General features: G+C 40.2%; 1 protein-coding gene across 5 annotated transcripts in view; it reads left to right on the forward strand.

The window, feature by feature from the left end:
* CFAP20DC (CFAP20 domain containing) overlaps positions 1-16,555 on the forward strand; it is a 139,034-nt gene that overhangs the window by 60,807 nt on the left and 61,672 nt on the right. For 3 of the 5 annotated variants that reach the window (XM_081852657.1, XM_081852659.1, XM_081852660.1), the window contains 2 exons: positions 7,798-7,937; positions 9,599-9,779. In XM_081852657.1, the coding sequence (XP_081708783.1) occupies positions 7,798-7,937; positions 9,599-9,779 (321 nt within the window). Of the gene's footprint in view, positions 1-7,797; positions 7,938-9,598; positions 9,780-11,325; positions 11,467-16,555 lie in introns of those variants that run through there. The other 2 variants (XM_081852661.1, XM_081852658.1) reach the window with 2 other exon arrangements.

Consider the following 16,555-nt stretch of genomic DNA (forward strand, 5'->3'; position numbering starts at 1 on the left):
CTGTCTTCGGCTCCCTGGGTAGCCTCCTTTTTCTCCCCTTTTTTTCAGGCGCAGGGGGGTGGAGAGCAGCAGAGGAGTCATGGGGGGCAGGGGAGGAGGTGTCAGTGGCAGTAGGGGGTGGGGAGGGGCACTTTCTGTTTTGCCTCAGTGGCAAAATGTGCTAGGCCAGCTCTGGGGCTCAGTACAGTGGTACCTCGGGTTACAGACACTTCAGTCAAAACAAAACAAATTCCTTCCAGTAGCACCTTAAAGACCAACTAAGTCAGTTCTTGGTATGAGCTTTCGTGTGCATGCACACTTCTTCAGATACACTGAAACAGAAGTTTCCAGACCCTTCTATATAGTGAGAAGGTGGGGAGGGGTATTACTCAGAAGGGTGGTGGGAATGGGTGATTGGCAGATAGCTGTGATGAGCTATCTGCCAATCACCCATCCCCACCTTCTCACTATATAGAAGGGTCTGGAAACTTCTGTTTCAGTGTATCTGAAGAAGTGTGCATGCACACGAAAGCTCATACCAAGAACTGACTTAGTTGGTCTTTAAGGTGCTACTGGAAGGAATTTGTTTTGTTTTGACTATGGCAGACCAACACGGCTACCTATCTGTAAACAGACACTTCAGGTTACAGACTCCGCTAACCCAGAAATAGTACCTCGTGTACTGGACCTCCAGAACAAATTAAGTTCGTAACCAGAGGTACCACTGTATAGCAAATTGCTGATGGGCTGCTTTGGAAAAGCAGGAAACAAGCACAGTATGAAGTTATTAGAGTCACCTGTTCTTTAAAATTGTCCTTTGAATGTGCCCTTTAAGAGGAAATGGTCACTTATGTAGTCTCTGAGTCACGTACCAATTTTGCTCACAGATTCCATTTAAAGGGGGAGGGGAATACTTACAAAGCGGTTGTCTCCTTTCAAGACCAAAAGAAGAAACCCTGCCATTAAATTCTGTAATGAGAAAAGATCTTTATTAATACGAACTACAACAAAATAAGAAAGGTGAATAATTTAATTTAAAATACTGTGGCACTACTCCAGTGCCTAATATAATGAAAACAAAAAAGGTAATAGAGTTCATTTAATTTTGGATAACCACTTAGGGGTATAATTATTTTTTATTTTTATTTCATCCTCTGTATGACAGCCTGTTCTACTTTAATTTTACAAGACATTTAATTATATGTTTGAATAAAAATTCAAGACTGCACCCAAGAATCCCAATGTCTTTTATTTTAAAGTTCAAGGACACTATGATGCATAACATAAAATGTAGGGGGGCAAGGGGAGTTGAGTTCATTGGGGTAGATTCATTGAAAACTTCTAATGACTCTATTAATTTTTTATGCATGAGATAAAAGCTACCTTGCTGATTATTCAACTTAAGCATGTCCTTTATTAAGTGAATGTGCATTACTATGAACCCATGCAAGCTAGGGAGCATAGGATAATTTCTGTTTCATGAGCTTGTGTACAATAATGCAGTAAGCATCAGCAACCTTAGTTACCTTGGTAGTGGGTAACTTATATATACACAACATATATACACCACTAGGACTTGTGGGGTACTGAGTCAGTGCTTTCTGAATTCATGAAACACCATCCAGTCAGGCCTTGCACTTTTCTGGGGGGGGGGGGTTCCCCCTGGTCCTAGTCTTTTCCATCGGTCATTTATTTTGAATGGGAGCAAAAGCAAGAGTTGGTGTCTGATAATGATTCTGCTGATTACAAATAGAAGGTAATGGGATAACAAACTTGAAAAACTGATTGTTTTGGATTGGCTTTCATCAATCTAAGTAATTTCAGTGCCATACAGATGCAGAGAATGTACATTCTGCTTGCCAAGAACTTTACATTTTAGGAAAATAAGATGGATTACATCAATATAATCTGGAAGTATATATAATTGAGAGTTATTTAGGAGGGGAAAGAGTATATTACAGTTGTTTACTCTTTCATATAATGCCTGCAGTATTAGAGATAGATGTGTTGTTCTTTACATATATGCAAGATTTTAAATCACTCTGTTGTATCTATGTATGGTTTCTCATTTGGTTGTGGACATAGGCAGGAATCAAGGTGTTACAGTCCCAAGTTGTTTGCCAAGCAACAGTTCAATATGGCAGCAATAAACAAAGTCTTAGAAGTAATGGTGCCACGCTTCCCTGGAACAGAACATCAGAGCCAGACTCAAGGCTCTCTTCCTTGATACTGAGGACCTCTTCAGTATGCAAATAGACAATGCCCTAAAGAAGCTTAAGGACCATGGACAGCGATTTTGGATGCTGCTTCACACATACATGTACGCATCTTCTTGGCTAGCAGCTGAACGTGTGAATTGGCACCAGTGGGTTACATTTTACATGATATGAAGGTTCAATGTGTAGTGGTAGGTCTGTTACGGTCTGTTCGCATGTGGAAGTCCTCACATAATTCTCCATTAATCAAGTAATCAGCATGAATGTATGAACAAGGGAAGCTTTCCTGGTACCATCATTACATATATTTAGGCACTAGGCAAAAACATTCTTATTCCACCAGCAGTGGAGTGGCTGGTTGAGACAGATGGGGAACGGGAACAGAAGGAAGACCTAAGGGAGGGCTGAGGCCAGGGAGCAGAGGCAGGAGGAGGCAGACACCACCCCATCCCGGGATACAGCTGCTTCAGATGGGAAAGCTGGGCTCCCAACTCTCCTCTCCTGGGATGCAGCATTGGAATCTGAGGAGGACATCAGCCAAGCATTGTGGGCAGTGCTGCATTTCTATGAAAAATGGTGCCATTATGCATCATGCCCCCCATCCCACCACCACCATCATCCCGCCGCCATTTGCCTGCCCACCTGTTCACTTGCTCCCTCCTTGCACCTTTGCCTACCGCTTCCCGCAGCAGCAGTCACAGCCTCCTGGAGGTGCCTGGGCACAACGCTTTTATGATTACCAAAGCTCATGCCAGAAAGGTGCCTCATGATCAGAAAAAGGTCATGCCAAAGCAAAGTCAGTCAAAGGAGAAAACAGATTTGCTTACTTATTGTTACTTAAGCATCCATGTTTAGTCACACATTTGCCTACTTTCACTGTGTAAATAACTAATAATAGGTGCATAAGTCTCGTTTCTGCCCTTCTTACATCCACAAAGACAAAGGGAAAGTGTCTGGAAATTGTGTTGCTCCTACACACACACAAACACACACACAACTTCCTTACAAAAAGGTTTTCTATTCCCTCCCTCCCCTCTAACATTTGCTAGACTGAAGTTTGTAATTCATTGTGTACAACTAATTTCCCTGAATTACAAATATAATGATATACTGTTGAAGAGCAATTCTGTGTTTCGAATGCTTTCAACAAAATTAATAAAAACCAGCATGTATCCAGTTAATCATTGCGTGTGTAATTTGACTAAAAATTTTACGCTCTTAATTCCTTCAATTCCCAGCCCAGATTAAGTACTGACTGTTAGTCAATGTAGGACTGTAGGAAGTAATTCTGCACCCCCCTCCCCATTAATGGGACCGTGGTTTAATTGAACACAAAATCAAGTCTGGTTGCTTAAATTGAGCAGTTCAACTTGCTAATGACAAGATGTAGTGGTCCACTAAGCACAAATCAAAACTGGTAATTTACTTAAAAATTAGCACTCTCTTTGCCTGAGTGCTTTTATTTCCACAGAAGCAATGCTCTGAGGCTCCCCCCCTTGCTTTTAACTCTACATAGGTGCACAATATTGTCCGCTTCTAAATGTGAATCATTCTTTGATAGCATACCTTTTTGCCATCCTGCATATCTTTGTGCTGCTTATTATATCCATGTTTGCTCATCCGCACATCATATCATTATGCTTGTTTTCCATGGATTTAAAAACTGGGATTTCAGGGACCATTCAGATGTTCAAGATGATGCACAGGAGTCAGTCCAGAATCACCATGGCTGACCCGTGAAAAGCAGCTTCCCCTAATTGAAGGTGCCTTGCACAATAAAGCCCAGTAATACTAATAAGGGCACTTGCCAGTTTGGCTCCTGTTTGTCATAGACAAGGAACAGAGAACGTTTGACTCCAGTTGTTGTTGGACTACAGCTCACCTCATTGTTGGCCATGCTGACTGCGACTGATAGGAGTTAAAGTCCAGCATCTGAAGGGTCAATGGTTCTCTATCCCTGCCCTAGACAAAGCCTTTTGCTGTTGTGACACCTAACATTTCTAGAACTCATTATAGTTTAAACTCTACCTCTGAAATAAAGGATGGCATGCACAAGCAAGAAAACTTAGCTGAGACATTCAAAGCAGTATCTTCAGGGTTTTTGGAAGACCAAGGTTGGTTAGCAGATCCAGAAAAGATATCATGTTCTCTATCAATGGCTAGATGGTTAGACCTATCTGATGTTTTTCTTGCATCAGTTCTTGCCACTGGGAGTGGGTTTACTATGTCTGACCCTACCTTGTTTTGGGGCTACATGGTACTTAGTGCTACGTGTGCAAAGGCATGTCCAAAGTGTATCCGTTTGCGTCCAGTAATATGCCAAAAGATATTGTGCTATTAAAAGAGGGTCCATTTTTTGACTCGTTGGTTCTTACTGTTTCATCGGACCAAAGGAATGTTAATTTTTTTAACATTTTCAGTATCTGCATTTGCACATTCTCACCACATCCTTTCTGACAAGCAGCAAACAAGTGCCTTAAAAACTAAAATGGAAAGCTTACTTAAGTTGGTTTAAAACGTGGCTAGCTAGTAATAGGTATGCTTCCTTCATGGAGAGCATTTCTAGGAATAGATGCATTACACTAACATAGATGAGCTGCTAAGCTATAAAAATACCCCACTTTTGTGATTTCTGTGATTGTCAGGCCTTCATAATTTTATATAGGAATAACTCTTAATAGTTTCATATTAATCAACGTATCCATAGCTTGATAATTATAGTTCCAGTTTTGATTTTGAAATTTGTTTAAAATTGTAAATCGGCTGTAGAAGTTATCAGCCATAGCCAATTTTACCAGTCAGATCTGCCTGCATTTAACTGTGCAAGCAATGAAAGGTGCTTGTCTGCATGGAATTCCATTAGTTCATAGAATCATAGAATCATAGAGTTAGAAGAGACCACAAGGGCCATCGAGTCCAACCCCCTGCCAAGCAGGAAACACCATCAGAGCACTCCTGACATATGGTTGTCTGCATGCAGTTCCTTCTCGCCTATAGCTACTAAGTGCGTGCTTAAGTACAAGATGGCACAAATACTCAAGTTTACAGATATACAACCTCCCAAAGTGTTGGCCTGTAGTAAAGAGAAGCCATGAGTGCTCAAAAAGATTGCATTTTTGGGAAAGAAATACAAAACAAAAACATATTTGGCTAATCTAATTTTTATTCAGCCTTTCCCCAAACTCAAATTATCATAATCCGTAAATATAATGACAGTATAATTGCAGATCCAAAAATACCTATACTTATTTCCTGAAACATTACGGTAAAAGAAGATATTATAATTCAATAGCTAAATTAATGAGAATGGTGAATCTAAAGATTTAAAAATGACTATGTTTAAAAAGGCAATTAGGCAGTGAACCCCCAGGTTTCACCATCTAAACTATAGCCCTTGGTAAAGTGGTAAAGTAATTAGTGGGTATATTCCTGACCTATGCCAAGTTCCTTTTTCTTTTCTTTTTTGTTAACCACAGAAAATAAAATGCCTGGAGCTTCAGAGTTTAATCCAAACTTTAGTTTTAACCTTGCACTATGAATAGGAGATGAGTTCTGCTACTGTCATTCCCTCTCTTTTCAAAGACCCCAAATCAGGCCTTTCTGAAAGTGAGCACTTTGATAAGTTTAAGCTTCGATTTATTTATTTTAAAAAATCTTTTAAACTTTCTTTTTTATGTTGTTCCGGTCCTAATCAAAAGCCCAAATTACTTTTTACTTTGCTTTTAACTATACCTTGTTGCTCAATATAGCAGATGACTTGTACGTGTTGATGTAGCCAATTAATTGCAGTCCGTTAATGTGATCATGAATGGAAACTATTCATGTTAATCTGTTTTTATAATTGATAGGGGGGCAGAGAACATCACAAAGCAGTCAGAAAATTAAAGAAGCCGATGCTTAGCTGAAACAGGTCACCTCTCCTGAGGTTGCTATTCCACCACTCCTTAGAATGTTTGAATCTCCAGTCTTTCTTGTATGGGCAAGAGCCATCAGACAGTGGAAGATTATTCACTTTCATGAGATGAAGAAAAGTTATGAAACAAATTTGGTGGGTAATATTAGCCAGTCCTGTTTCCATCACCAGGGAGTAAACCGGAATCTCAGGAGGAAAGCCTAATGATGGCTTGCCAATGTCCCTTGGGCCTAGCAAAATGCCTCTTATTGTCTCTCTCTTTCTTTTAGTATGGCATCTTCCTCACTACTAAAGCATGGGAGGAAGGCCTGAGGGCAAGTACAGCTCAGTACCACTAGTAATGTGTGGGAAAACTTGATGGCCAGCTTGGTGTTCATGTCAGAAAATAGGAGAAGAAAAGAAACTTGTGACATGTTAAGTAAGGACTATGGGAAGCTGGAATCAAATCAAGAGTCTGCCCTGAACTGAAAAGGTGAAAATAAGTCTGTGCTATTGTTTAAAACTGGAGGAGACTCTTGAGAGTCCCATGGACTGCAAGAAGATCAAACCTATCCATTCTTAATGAAATCAGCCATGAGTGCTCACTGGAAGGACAGATCCTGAAGCTGAGGCTCCAATACTTTAGCCACCTCATGAGAAGAGAAGACTCCCTGGAAAAGACCCTGATGTTGGGAAAGATGGAGGGCACAAAGAGAAGGGGATAACAGAGGACAAGATGGTTGGACAGTGTTCTCGAAGCTACCAGCATGAGTTTGACCAAACTGCGGGAGGCAGTGGAAGACAGAAGTGCCTGGCATGCTCTGGTCCATGGGGTCACAAAGAATCAGACATGACTAAATGACTAAACAACAACAAATTGTTTTAAAATGCACAACAACATTTTTCTTCCATTGATAAACAGAGTATTATTTGTTTGCAGTGTTTGCAGTTTTTCTTTCCAAGTTGTGTCTGGTTGGTATTCCTCTGCTGAATGAAGGCACCTGTCTACAGAACGAGGAGGGAAGCATCTTTTGGAAATTTCCCTCCCTTTTAAAGCCCCATCTTGTTCTGTTCTTGAGATCTGGGGGACGGGAAAAGATGGGATCGGTACATGGATTGCTACAGGAAGGAAGGAATAGTCAAAAATTGCCTCCCTCCATTCTACTGACATATTCTTTCTTTTGGTTGGTAGGGGTCCTGGTTGAATAGCAGCCTCTGTCTTACATTCATACACAATAAACATATTTTAGAAGGAAAATTGAATTTATTTAAGCTTAAAAGTTTAATACTTCTATTGATGGCCAGTGTTTGACAGTATACTCAGCATTTGATACATCTTCAGCAAGCTATCCAATAGTATATCTAAGTGTTTCTCTTTTTCTGTTTAAATGTGCATTTAAAACTGATTTCCCACTAGTGACATAAATGAATAGCCAAACATGTTCAATTCAAAACACAAAGATACAGTTTGAGTTCTAAATTATTGCCCGTTGCCAGTTGCTGTGCCCAGTCCTTGCTCACAACACATTTTTGTCACATCACCTGACTTGTACTGCAAGAACTTCATTTGAGATTTTCTTTGGCGTGGTTTAACCAGAGTAGATGCTTATGACGATACATATGATTTCTCCTTCTTAAATTATATGCACCGCTCTTTATAAATCAGTGTGATCACAGTGCCGGTATTAATTGTCTGCCTTATTTTTCTAGCAGACCATCTATTAAACCGGGGATTGGCCACGACACGAAACAGTAAAAATCAAGACGTATCCCACATTGCATTTGGATCTAAGGTTCTTGGGCCACCTCCACCTTCAGGCCGAAGGTTCAGCTCAAGGGCATCTGGGGAGGTAGGAAAACGAACTTAAGAAGAACCTGCTGAAACAGGCCAAAGCATCATATAGTCCAACATCCTGCTCTCCTAATGGCCAATCATTTGCCTATATAGGAAACCTGTTTCTTTAAACAGTGAGCTTCATTGGAAGTCCCCGAGATTTAGTAATCTGTACATTAAATTGACACAACAAAACTGGTGCCGTTAATAAGGAAACAATTCTGAGATATATAATGGCTGTTGGTGGAGATGATATAAGTTAGCCAAAGGAAACGGTGTGTGTCAAGTCATAATATCAGGAAGCAGTGCTTGCTTTTTTTGTTTGTTTGTTTGTAATGGTACTGGTACAGGGTACCATCACCTTTTTGTTGTTGCCCATGGCAGCCATTTTGTGTCAGTACTCAACATTTCTATCAGGGTGTGAGTGATGGCTGGGATAGCACAGTTGGTAGAGATTGAGACCCTTAATCTTAGCACCGTGGGTTCAAGCCCCATGTTGGGCAAAAGATTCCTGCATTGCAGGGGGTTGGACTAGATAACTCTCATGGTCCCTTCCAACTCAACAATTCTATTATTTTATGGCACATCGTGAAAGAACAGGCTTGTGGGAGTATATGCTTCAGGCATATTCTGGGTTAGGGCTGGTTGTGAAATGAAGTAAGAATTGCCCTTAAGGGGCTGGCTATGGAGGGACATGAAAATTTGGGAAGCATATGCTTAGCAATCTTTTTTAAATAGCTGTATAAGATTTATCTCAACAATAGTTCTAATATTGGAAGAGGGAGAAAGGAGGCAGAAAGAAGTAGGAGACATGTATAATTTAGATTGTGTAATGTGCCGAGAGCCCTTAACATAGTTGGACATATTTTTAATGGAGATGCAATTTTTTTTGCCAGTGGACTTATTTTTATGTTTCTTTCAATAGTTTATTTTTGAAATATAACAATCTAAAACAGATCCAGAGCAAGAGTACTACCTCCTGTCCCTGTTGTGAATTGGCTTCTTTACTATGCCAAGCCTTTGAAACATGTCACAGAGCCAGTTCAGCCTCCATCTTGAAGAGAGAGAAAAACAAGCTGACCAGGAGACACATTACACAGTAGGCAAAAGTGTTTTGGAAAAGGAATCCTCACCCATAGTTAAGGTCCAGGTTTCTCACAATACAATTATATGTAGAAGTACAATAGAGAGCTCAAAACATGTGAGGGTGAAGTATTGCTTTGTTTGAAGTGCCACCAACATGTTGAAGTACAGTAGTACCTCTACTTACGTGCTCCTCTTTTTACGTATCCTTTGGGTTACGCACACAGCAAACCCGGTTTCGCTGTGCGCACATGCATAGTAGCACTCTATCGCACCATGCGCAGAACAGGCACCCCCTGTTGCGGAAACCTTGGGATCCAACCGGAGCTCCGGAACGGATCCCGTCTGCAACCGGAGGTACCACTGTACTATTTATTTGCTTGAAGTACTATCAACACCAGTAGCAGTAACAGTATTGCTGAGATTTTGTGGGTGTTGTGTGCTTAGCAAAAGTGTGTGTCCATGTACGAGCACAGACACAAAGTGACTTTGATATATTTTACTATTTTAAAATATTTTCTGGTGCTTTTAAGTTTGACCTGGTTTAATTGTTGATACTTTGCCTTCTCTTAAGAACTTCTTTTCCCCTGAAAGGTAACAAAATCTGGCAGCATCAGAACTAACAGATCATGCCAAATGCCAGCTTTGGAAAAGGGAAAAGAACCAATCCAAGACATCATCAGCTCTGAACGATCTCCCTCGCCACTTGATATGGCTTTAGATCAAGGAAACAAAGAAAATGTTGACAACACAAGTCCAATGTCACTGGACAAGGGTAAGGCACTAATGTGATAACTGAAAAGGCTGACATGCGGCTGCAAGAAGGTTTTTTGTATATGTGATGTTTAAAATGTCCGTTGATTCGTTCTGATAGCTTCAATAATTAACAATCATATTGATAGCTCTAATTGTTGTAAACAGTGCTTGTTCCTTCTCAGCTCGTCATGCTTTTCTCCTTGACCTAATGTGCTTCTAGGATAATTGTGCTAACTTAGTTCCATAATCATTTTCTAATAACACTTTTATCTGCTTTGCTCATGTTGTTTTATGCTACATTAGAATATGAGACATATTCTAGATGTGAACATTATCAATTGTGCATTCCCATCTATGTAAGACTATTGGTCATTTGTTTCCTGTATAACCATCTTCCCATGATAAGCCTATGAAGTATTCAGTTGGTAAATCTGTAGTAGTGGTTCCACAAAACTGCAACTTGTAATTTGCAAAGCTCGGCTTTCAAGACATTTTTTTTAAAGCGACAGTGTGAACCAGTCCTTAGATTTCTGCATCTAAGATCAATCAAGAAAGTGGAAGTGCTGGAATATTACTATTATTACCATGCCATCCTTGTACATGATACAGTACAGAATTGCATAAGCAAGATGTATTGGTCCCTGTTCCCAGTGAACTTACAATTTAAAATAGACCGTGGAGGAGAAAAAGAGACATGGGTAGTGGGAGGAAAATGTGGGAAATGCATATAGATATAGATAGATTTCAGCTGGGAATAAGCAAAGGGGCCCATAGAATTTGGGTGAAGTTGTTTAAGGAAGCATGAGACCCTTGGTTGGTGACAGATGAGAAGAGTTGGAAGAGTAGAGAGAAGAAAACAAGAAGCAAGGATGAATATACATCCCAGATAGCTTTAAAAATTAAGACATGGAGTGTGCTTGATACGGAAGGGAAAGGGATGCCAGTGAAGGGATCTGAAGAGGAGCATCACATGGTCTGGCAGAAGGAACAGATTCATTCTTTTGGCAGCTGAGTTTTGTGTAGAGATGAGAGTACTGAGGTATGAGACAGGAAGGCCAGAGTAGAGGAGGTTTCAGTAGTCCAGGTGGGAGACCGTTGCAACAGGAAGCAGACCATTTGCTGGGGGACAGAGAAGAGCAAACCCATTGTTTAAAACATTGTACAACCCAACTTGACAACTGAATGAATGTGAGAAGTGATGAGGGAATAGAATCAAAGGTGATGGGCAGGCTGTGTGTCCAATCAAAAGAGAGAATGGTAACATTCTCAATGGATATGAAAAGACTGATCAAAGGATGTTGAATCTGAGATAGCAATGAGACATCCAAGTGGAAATATTAGGCAGGGAAACTGAACACTGGAGGAGATGTGCTGTTGGGAGATGTTTTCTTGCAAGTATCCAGAGAAGGGAGAGATGCTTAGAAGCCTGAAGATGAAGTCCAATGAGGAAAGGTTGAAGGAGTTGGATATGTTTAGATGGAGAATAGACAATGAAGATGATATGACAACCATCTTCAAATGGCTATCACATAGTGATGGAGCAAACTTGTTTTCTGTTGTTTCAGATGGTAGGGCCTGAACCAGTGGGTTCAAATTACAAGAAAAAGGATTTAGACAAAACTTTAGGAGGAACTTCCTGATGGTATGGCCTGTTCAGCAGTGGAAGAGATTGCCTTAGAAGGTGGGGAACGCTCCTTCATTAGAGGTTTTCAAGCAAAGGCTTATATAATTCCCTATCAAACATGCTCTACTAATGGATTTTCCTGCATCGACAGGGGGGTTGGACTTTCAACTCTATAGTTCTACTGTTCTGTTCTGTTCTGTTCTGTTCTGTTCTGTTCTAACCTTGTGAGGGTAGCTTACCCTGAACTATCGCCAGTGAGCTTCATGACTTGAACCCAGATCTCATAGCACTCTTATTCCTTACACCACACTAGCTCTTAAAGATCCCTTGAGAACTATATGCTGCTGCTCTGGATAGATATCCAATGTTTTCTTCATACATGCATGTGCATCACATTATGCTCTGCCTTGGATGGTTTGTACATGCATATACAACTCTTAATTTATGAAAAGCACATTAATCAGCATAAAAAATAGACAGCTGATTGGGTGAACTGATCCCTCAGTTGATGAGAAGGATGAAATGAGCAAAGTGAAAGGGAAGTCTGTGATGATGTAATTACAGATGCAAATCATCACCGGATAAGCATGCAGTTATGAACGAACCCTGTTTTTTAGGTTCAGGCTTTTATGTATATACCTTCCAAATTTGCTTAAGGTTGCAACCCAAAATATATGTGTGTGTGTGTGTGTGTGTGTGTGTGTGTGTGTGTTTATCTCTACATACTATGCAGCCACGCCCTCCTGCCCTAGTAACAGAGAGTGGTTGTAGAAGAATATGTTCAAAAAGTGATGGCCGAAAAGGCTCTGAGATAGTCAGTGCTCTAGCACAATTTTTATGTTCTTTAGCATCTCTGCTGTCCCCGAATAAAAGAATAAATCTCTTTGTTTCAAAGGATTCTAAAGCAATTCACATAAATGTCTGCACTGCAGGGATTATGGAAATCAAACACCCTGCAACAGAATTTGCTTCAGAGCATTGATAAAGATTTGCAGGATTAAACGAAGACTACCAGAGCAGTGCATATAAATAAAGAACTCCCATGCTTTCATGATTAAAGAGAAAGAACTAAAAATAAATTATTCTTGTAAGCCCTTATTAAATTTAAGCACCAAAAGAACCCAATCATCAAGAATAGTGAAACTTTTTACTTGTCCTAGTTAGTTACTAATGTCTGCCTTTCATACTATTACATTCGATATCTCTATGGAGCAGGTTTCATTTTTAAAAATAAAAAGCCAAAGTGGTTAGCTTGCCGTGCAGTTTGTCTTCTGGGCAGTGAGACAGCTACTTAATGAACAATTGGTCTCCTGTACATACCAATCAAACCTGTGCCACCACATTGTTAGCTCCTAGTCACTCTGGTCAGCTTTATAATGACCTAAATCAACTAAGGTGTGCAAAGGTGTACAATAGGAAACAGTCCAGATCCATCACATGGTAGGCAGGAAGAGGCAAAATGGAGACACAAAGAAATTAGGACATTGCTGGCAGCACAGAATTTTCCCCTCAGCTTTTCCTGACCCACTTCACCTCTGCTCCAAACAAAGCATCATCTTCTGTTATTCACTTAAATTTATAACCTGGCTCTTGTCAAAGTCTCAGAACAACTAACAGAAATATTTGATAATTCAAATTAAAGTCTGTTAAAAAATCTAATTGCTGAAAGCCTAATGATAACTTTTTCAACTTTTTTAGTGCCTCTGAAATGTGTATGCACCAATTCATGATAGTTCTCTAGCCAACGTTTGTAGAATTCATTGTGGTGGTCTCATCTCAAGATTATGTAAGCCTCAGTAGTAGGGACTAGTTCCAATCTGATTAGAAGGTCTGCAGCCTTTTGAGTTGATAGAATTGTTGAAAGGAGCTTCTGGTTATCAGTGCAACTGGAGTCCAAGACTCAGAAATGTATGAAGCAGGCACCATACTGCCAAAAACCTTGTGATCTGTGATCCATCCCATCCTTAGCCCCACATCTTTCCTAATGTGATTCCTTCCTCTCCAACACTTTCTTGCCCTCACAAAGCAGAAAGACAAGTCACGTACATGCCCAAATCTCTAAACTACAGGCTAAAAGTTCACACACACACAGATTTGCAGGACTTTTAGAAACATGGAAGAACCTTGATTTATCTAATCTCTTACTGCTCCCATTTACCACTCTTGGTATTGCCTCCCATCGCTTACAAAGGTGTGGGGAACTTTTGGGCCTCCAGACATTGTTGGATTGAAGTTCCAGTTGGCCCCAGCAAGCATGTCTAATGGCCAAGGATTATGGGGGTTGTAATTCAGCAAAGGTTACCCACAATTGATGTAAAGTGTATAAGTCCCATTCTCTTAGGAACGTGGCTCAGGCCCGAAAGGAAAACCCCTAAGGAACTAGCTTTTTGTTCCTTGATATTCTTTCCTTGATACTGCAGTCAGTATGTCTATAGTGAATAATATATGAACAACAGAAAATGCCTGAATTAAGTTGCAGTCTCATGTTAGAATCCTAAGAATCCTGTGTGTTGTTGTTGTTTGAGAGATAAATAACAGGACAGCATATTAGGCAATAAAAAAACATTCCTAAGGAACACAGTAAAGTTTGTAGAAATCAGGGGGATGTAAAAGTCATGCCAGAGTATTGAAGAATATATATTTGTCTCAGTCCTGGTTTTCATCTTGGTTTGACCCATAATCCAGAGATTATCCATATTGCTTTGTATTAGGTCCTTTCAAATTTAGAATTGAAATTCTTTAGATAGGTAGCAGAGAATACATAAACGTATCTTCCAAAGCAGGTGTGCAATTCCATTACAAAAAGGAAATTGTTTTGGGGCAAAGGAAGAAATAAAATGAATGAATATTGTGTATCATTCGTCAGTCTTATTTATGCCATGTTGAAACCTTCATTAAAATGTTAGGCTGCAATTAGAAGCTCCAGCATAAATCTGACTCTGCAGAGAAACTAATTAGACATTTAGGTGATCATTCTTGTATTTATCTTGTTTGCTGCAATACTGTGATTACACTGTAATTTACATATTTTTCCTAAGAAGATACACGAAATTATTCATTACAATTGATATGGAAACATTTTATTTATTTTTTTCCAGTGGAAGAATTCCAGTAAATTCATGGCTGAGAGATAATAGGATTTAGTTTGTTCTAGAACACTCATCTTGTTCACTTGTAAACAAGTATATACTGACTACAGGTCACATTAGTTGCCGAGCTGTGTAACAGGTGTGAGATCGCATTCTACAATCCTACATGCTATCTTCTTTTTTCACTTCGTAAGACCCCCGAGTTAAGTGTATCTTCCTGCTCAAAATATCTGCCTTAAAAGGGAGAGAAAAGACTACCACCACCCATTTTCCAAACCATTTGCTTCTTTAACTACTGAATGAAAGAGAATCTGCATTGCCAAGCGTACATAGGGCATGGTGCAAAACCCCAGCTTCCTCTTAGTTTTGCAAAGAGGGTACCATTGAAATGAATATAAATGTCAGAAATCAGATGTGTTTCTCAGATGGCGTGTCCTCACCATCTGGCTAGTGTTGGCTTGGGGCAGTGCCAGGGATGCCAACTTGAATAACATATTGGGGAGAGCAGGTAAGCCCCACTCTACATAATTGTTCACATGTTACGGTGCGCACATGCCATTTGAATGCCCGCGTTCATCAACTTGGGGAGGATAGCCCCCTCAAGTATTTTATTTGGGGGGCAAAGGGACCCCGGCCCCTAACAGTTGGCTCCTATGAGCAGTGCTGAGCATCATGATGTCACAAACTGGGATAACTATTCCTGTGCATGGAGAGACCTCTGTATTGGAATGCAATTTTCAGTGGAAATCTCTGTTTTACCTGTGCTGTGTCACTCAGGCTCAGTGACAGTGTTACCGGTATCTCTTTTCTCCCTTACTGTTAGCAGCAGGTCATGATGCTTTTGCAATGCAACTTCCAGTTTAGTATTTTATGTGATCTCTCCCCCCCACCACAAAAAACCCTATTGCTGGTGGGTAATATTGGTTTATGGAGCTAGGGAGTTCCAAGCTGTAGTGACCAAGCCGCACAGTTCTTCATCTAATGAAGATAAGGGAGTGATGAATACTTGAGCAGTTCTTCTTTTCCCTAGATGTTGTTTGAGATCCCCCTTAATCAATCCCATTGACATTTCCCCCTAACATAACAGTAAAGTATAATTTAACAACGAGATGGTAAAACAGCTCCGTCCCATGTTTATCTGGCACAGTCAATCTTTAAATCCATTTCATTGGCTTTATGTTTGTTTTAAAACAAGAAGATTAGCACTGCCTGCTTGCAGGGGGAATCTGGTGAAATGGATATATTCGTGCATTTTTTCATGCCAGCTCAAAGCTGCACTTTTGAGATTCAAATATAAATTGGACAAGGGTGTGTGGAGCTGAATGTAGAGGTTGGGACATTCGACTCCTTTGAAGAGGAAGCACATCATATAATTTTTAAGGAATCGGGTACTATTTATATAGATAAGCCCATAACAAAGCTTTCGTCTTAGTCCAGCATGACAAAGAAACAAAACAGTGGATGGGGCCAGGTGTGCAGAGGAAGGGGTTTGTTTATGGAGACAGGGTGGGTGTGGTGGAACAAGAGGTAACACATCAAAGCTGGGACAGATGTGGAGGGATATAACTTACTAGCTGACCATATACTTTGTGCACAAAAGATATTAATTTATTAATTTATTTACCAGATTTATAGACCTGGATTTCATCACATACAATGATCTCAGGGCATTTTCTAACATAGTACAACATTTGGCATGAAGCCACGATAAAATAGAATAATGAATCAAATCTTTAATAAAACACAGAACGACCTGGAATGTTAGGCAGCACTCAGTAATTTTCTCCAAAAGTTCAGGAGAACGAATGTGTCTTAACTTGACGATGGAAGCCCAGTGAAGTTGTCCTCATCTGTCTCTCCAAGAGTTGAAGATTTCCATAGTCAGGGTGTAACAGAGACTATCATGTGCAGTAGATGCTGCCTACCCATGGGGCAATGAGAAGAGCCCTGCACATCACTGACTGCAGGGTCTAGATCAATTGATAAGTGAGGAAATGCTTCAACAAATAACTGTCCTGCATTATGCAGTACTAACACCAGGTTAGTATGTATGGAAGTGAAAGCTGGACCATAAAGAAGGCT

The sequence above is a fragment of the Podarcis erhardii genome (genome assembly GCF_964252035.2).
Source record: "Podarcis erhardii genome assembly, chromosome: 2".
Classification (NCBI taxonomy): domain Eukaryota; kingdom Metazoa; phylum Chordata; class Lepidosauria; order Squamata; family Lacertidae; genus Podarcis; species Podarcis erhardii.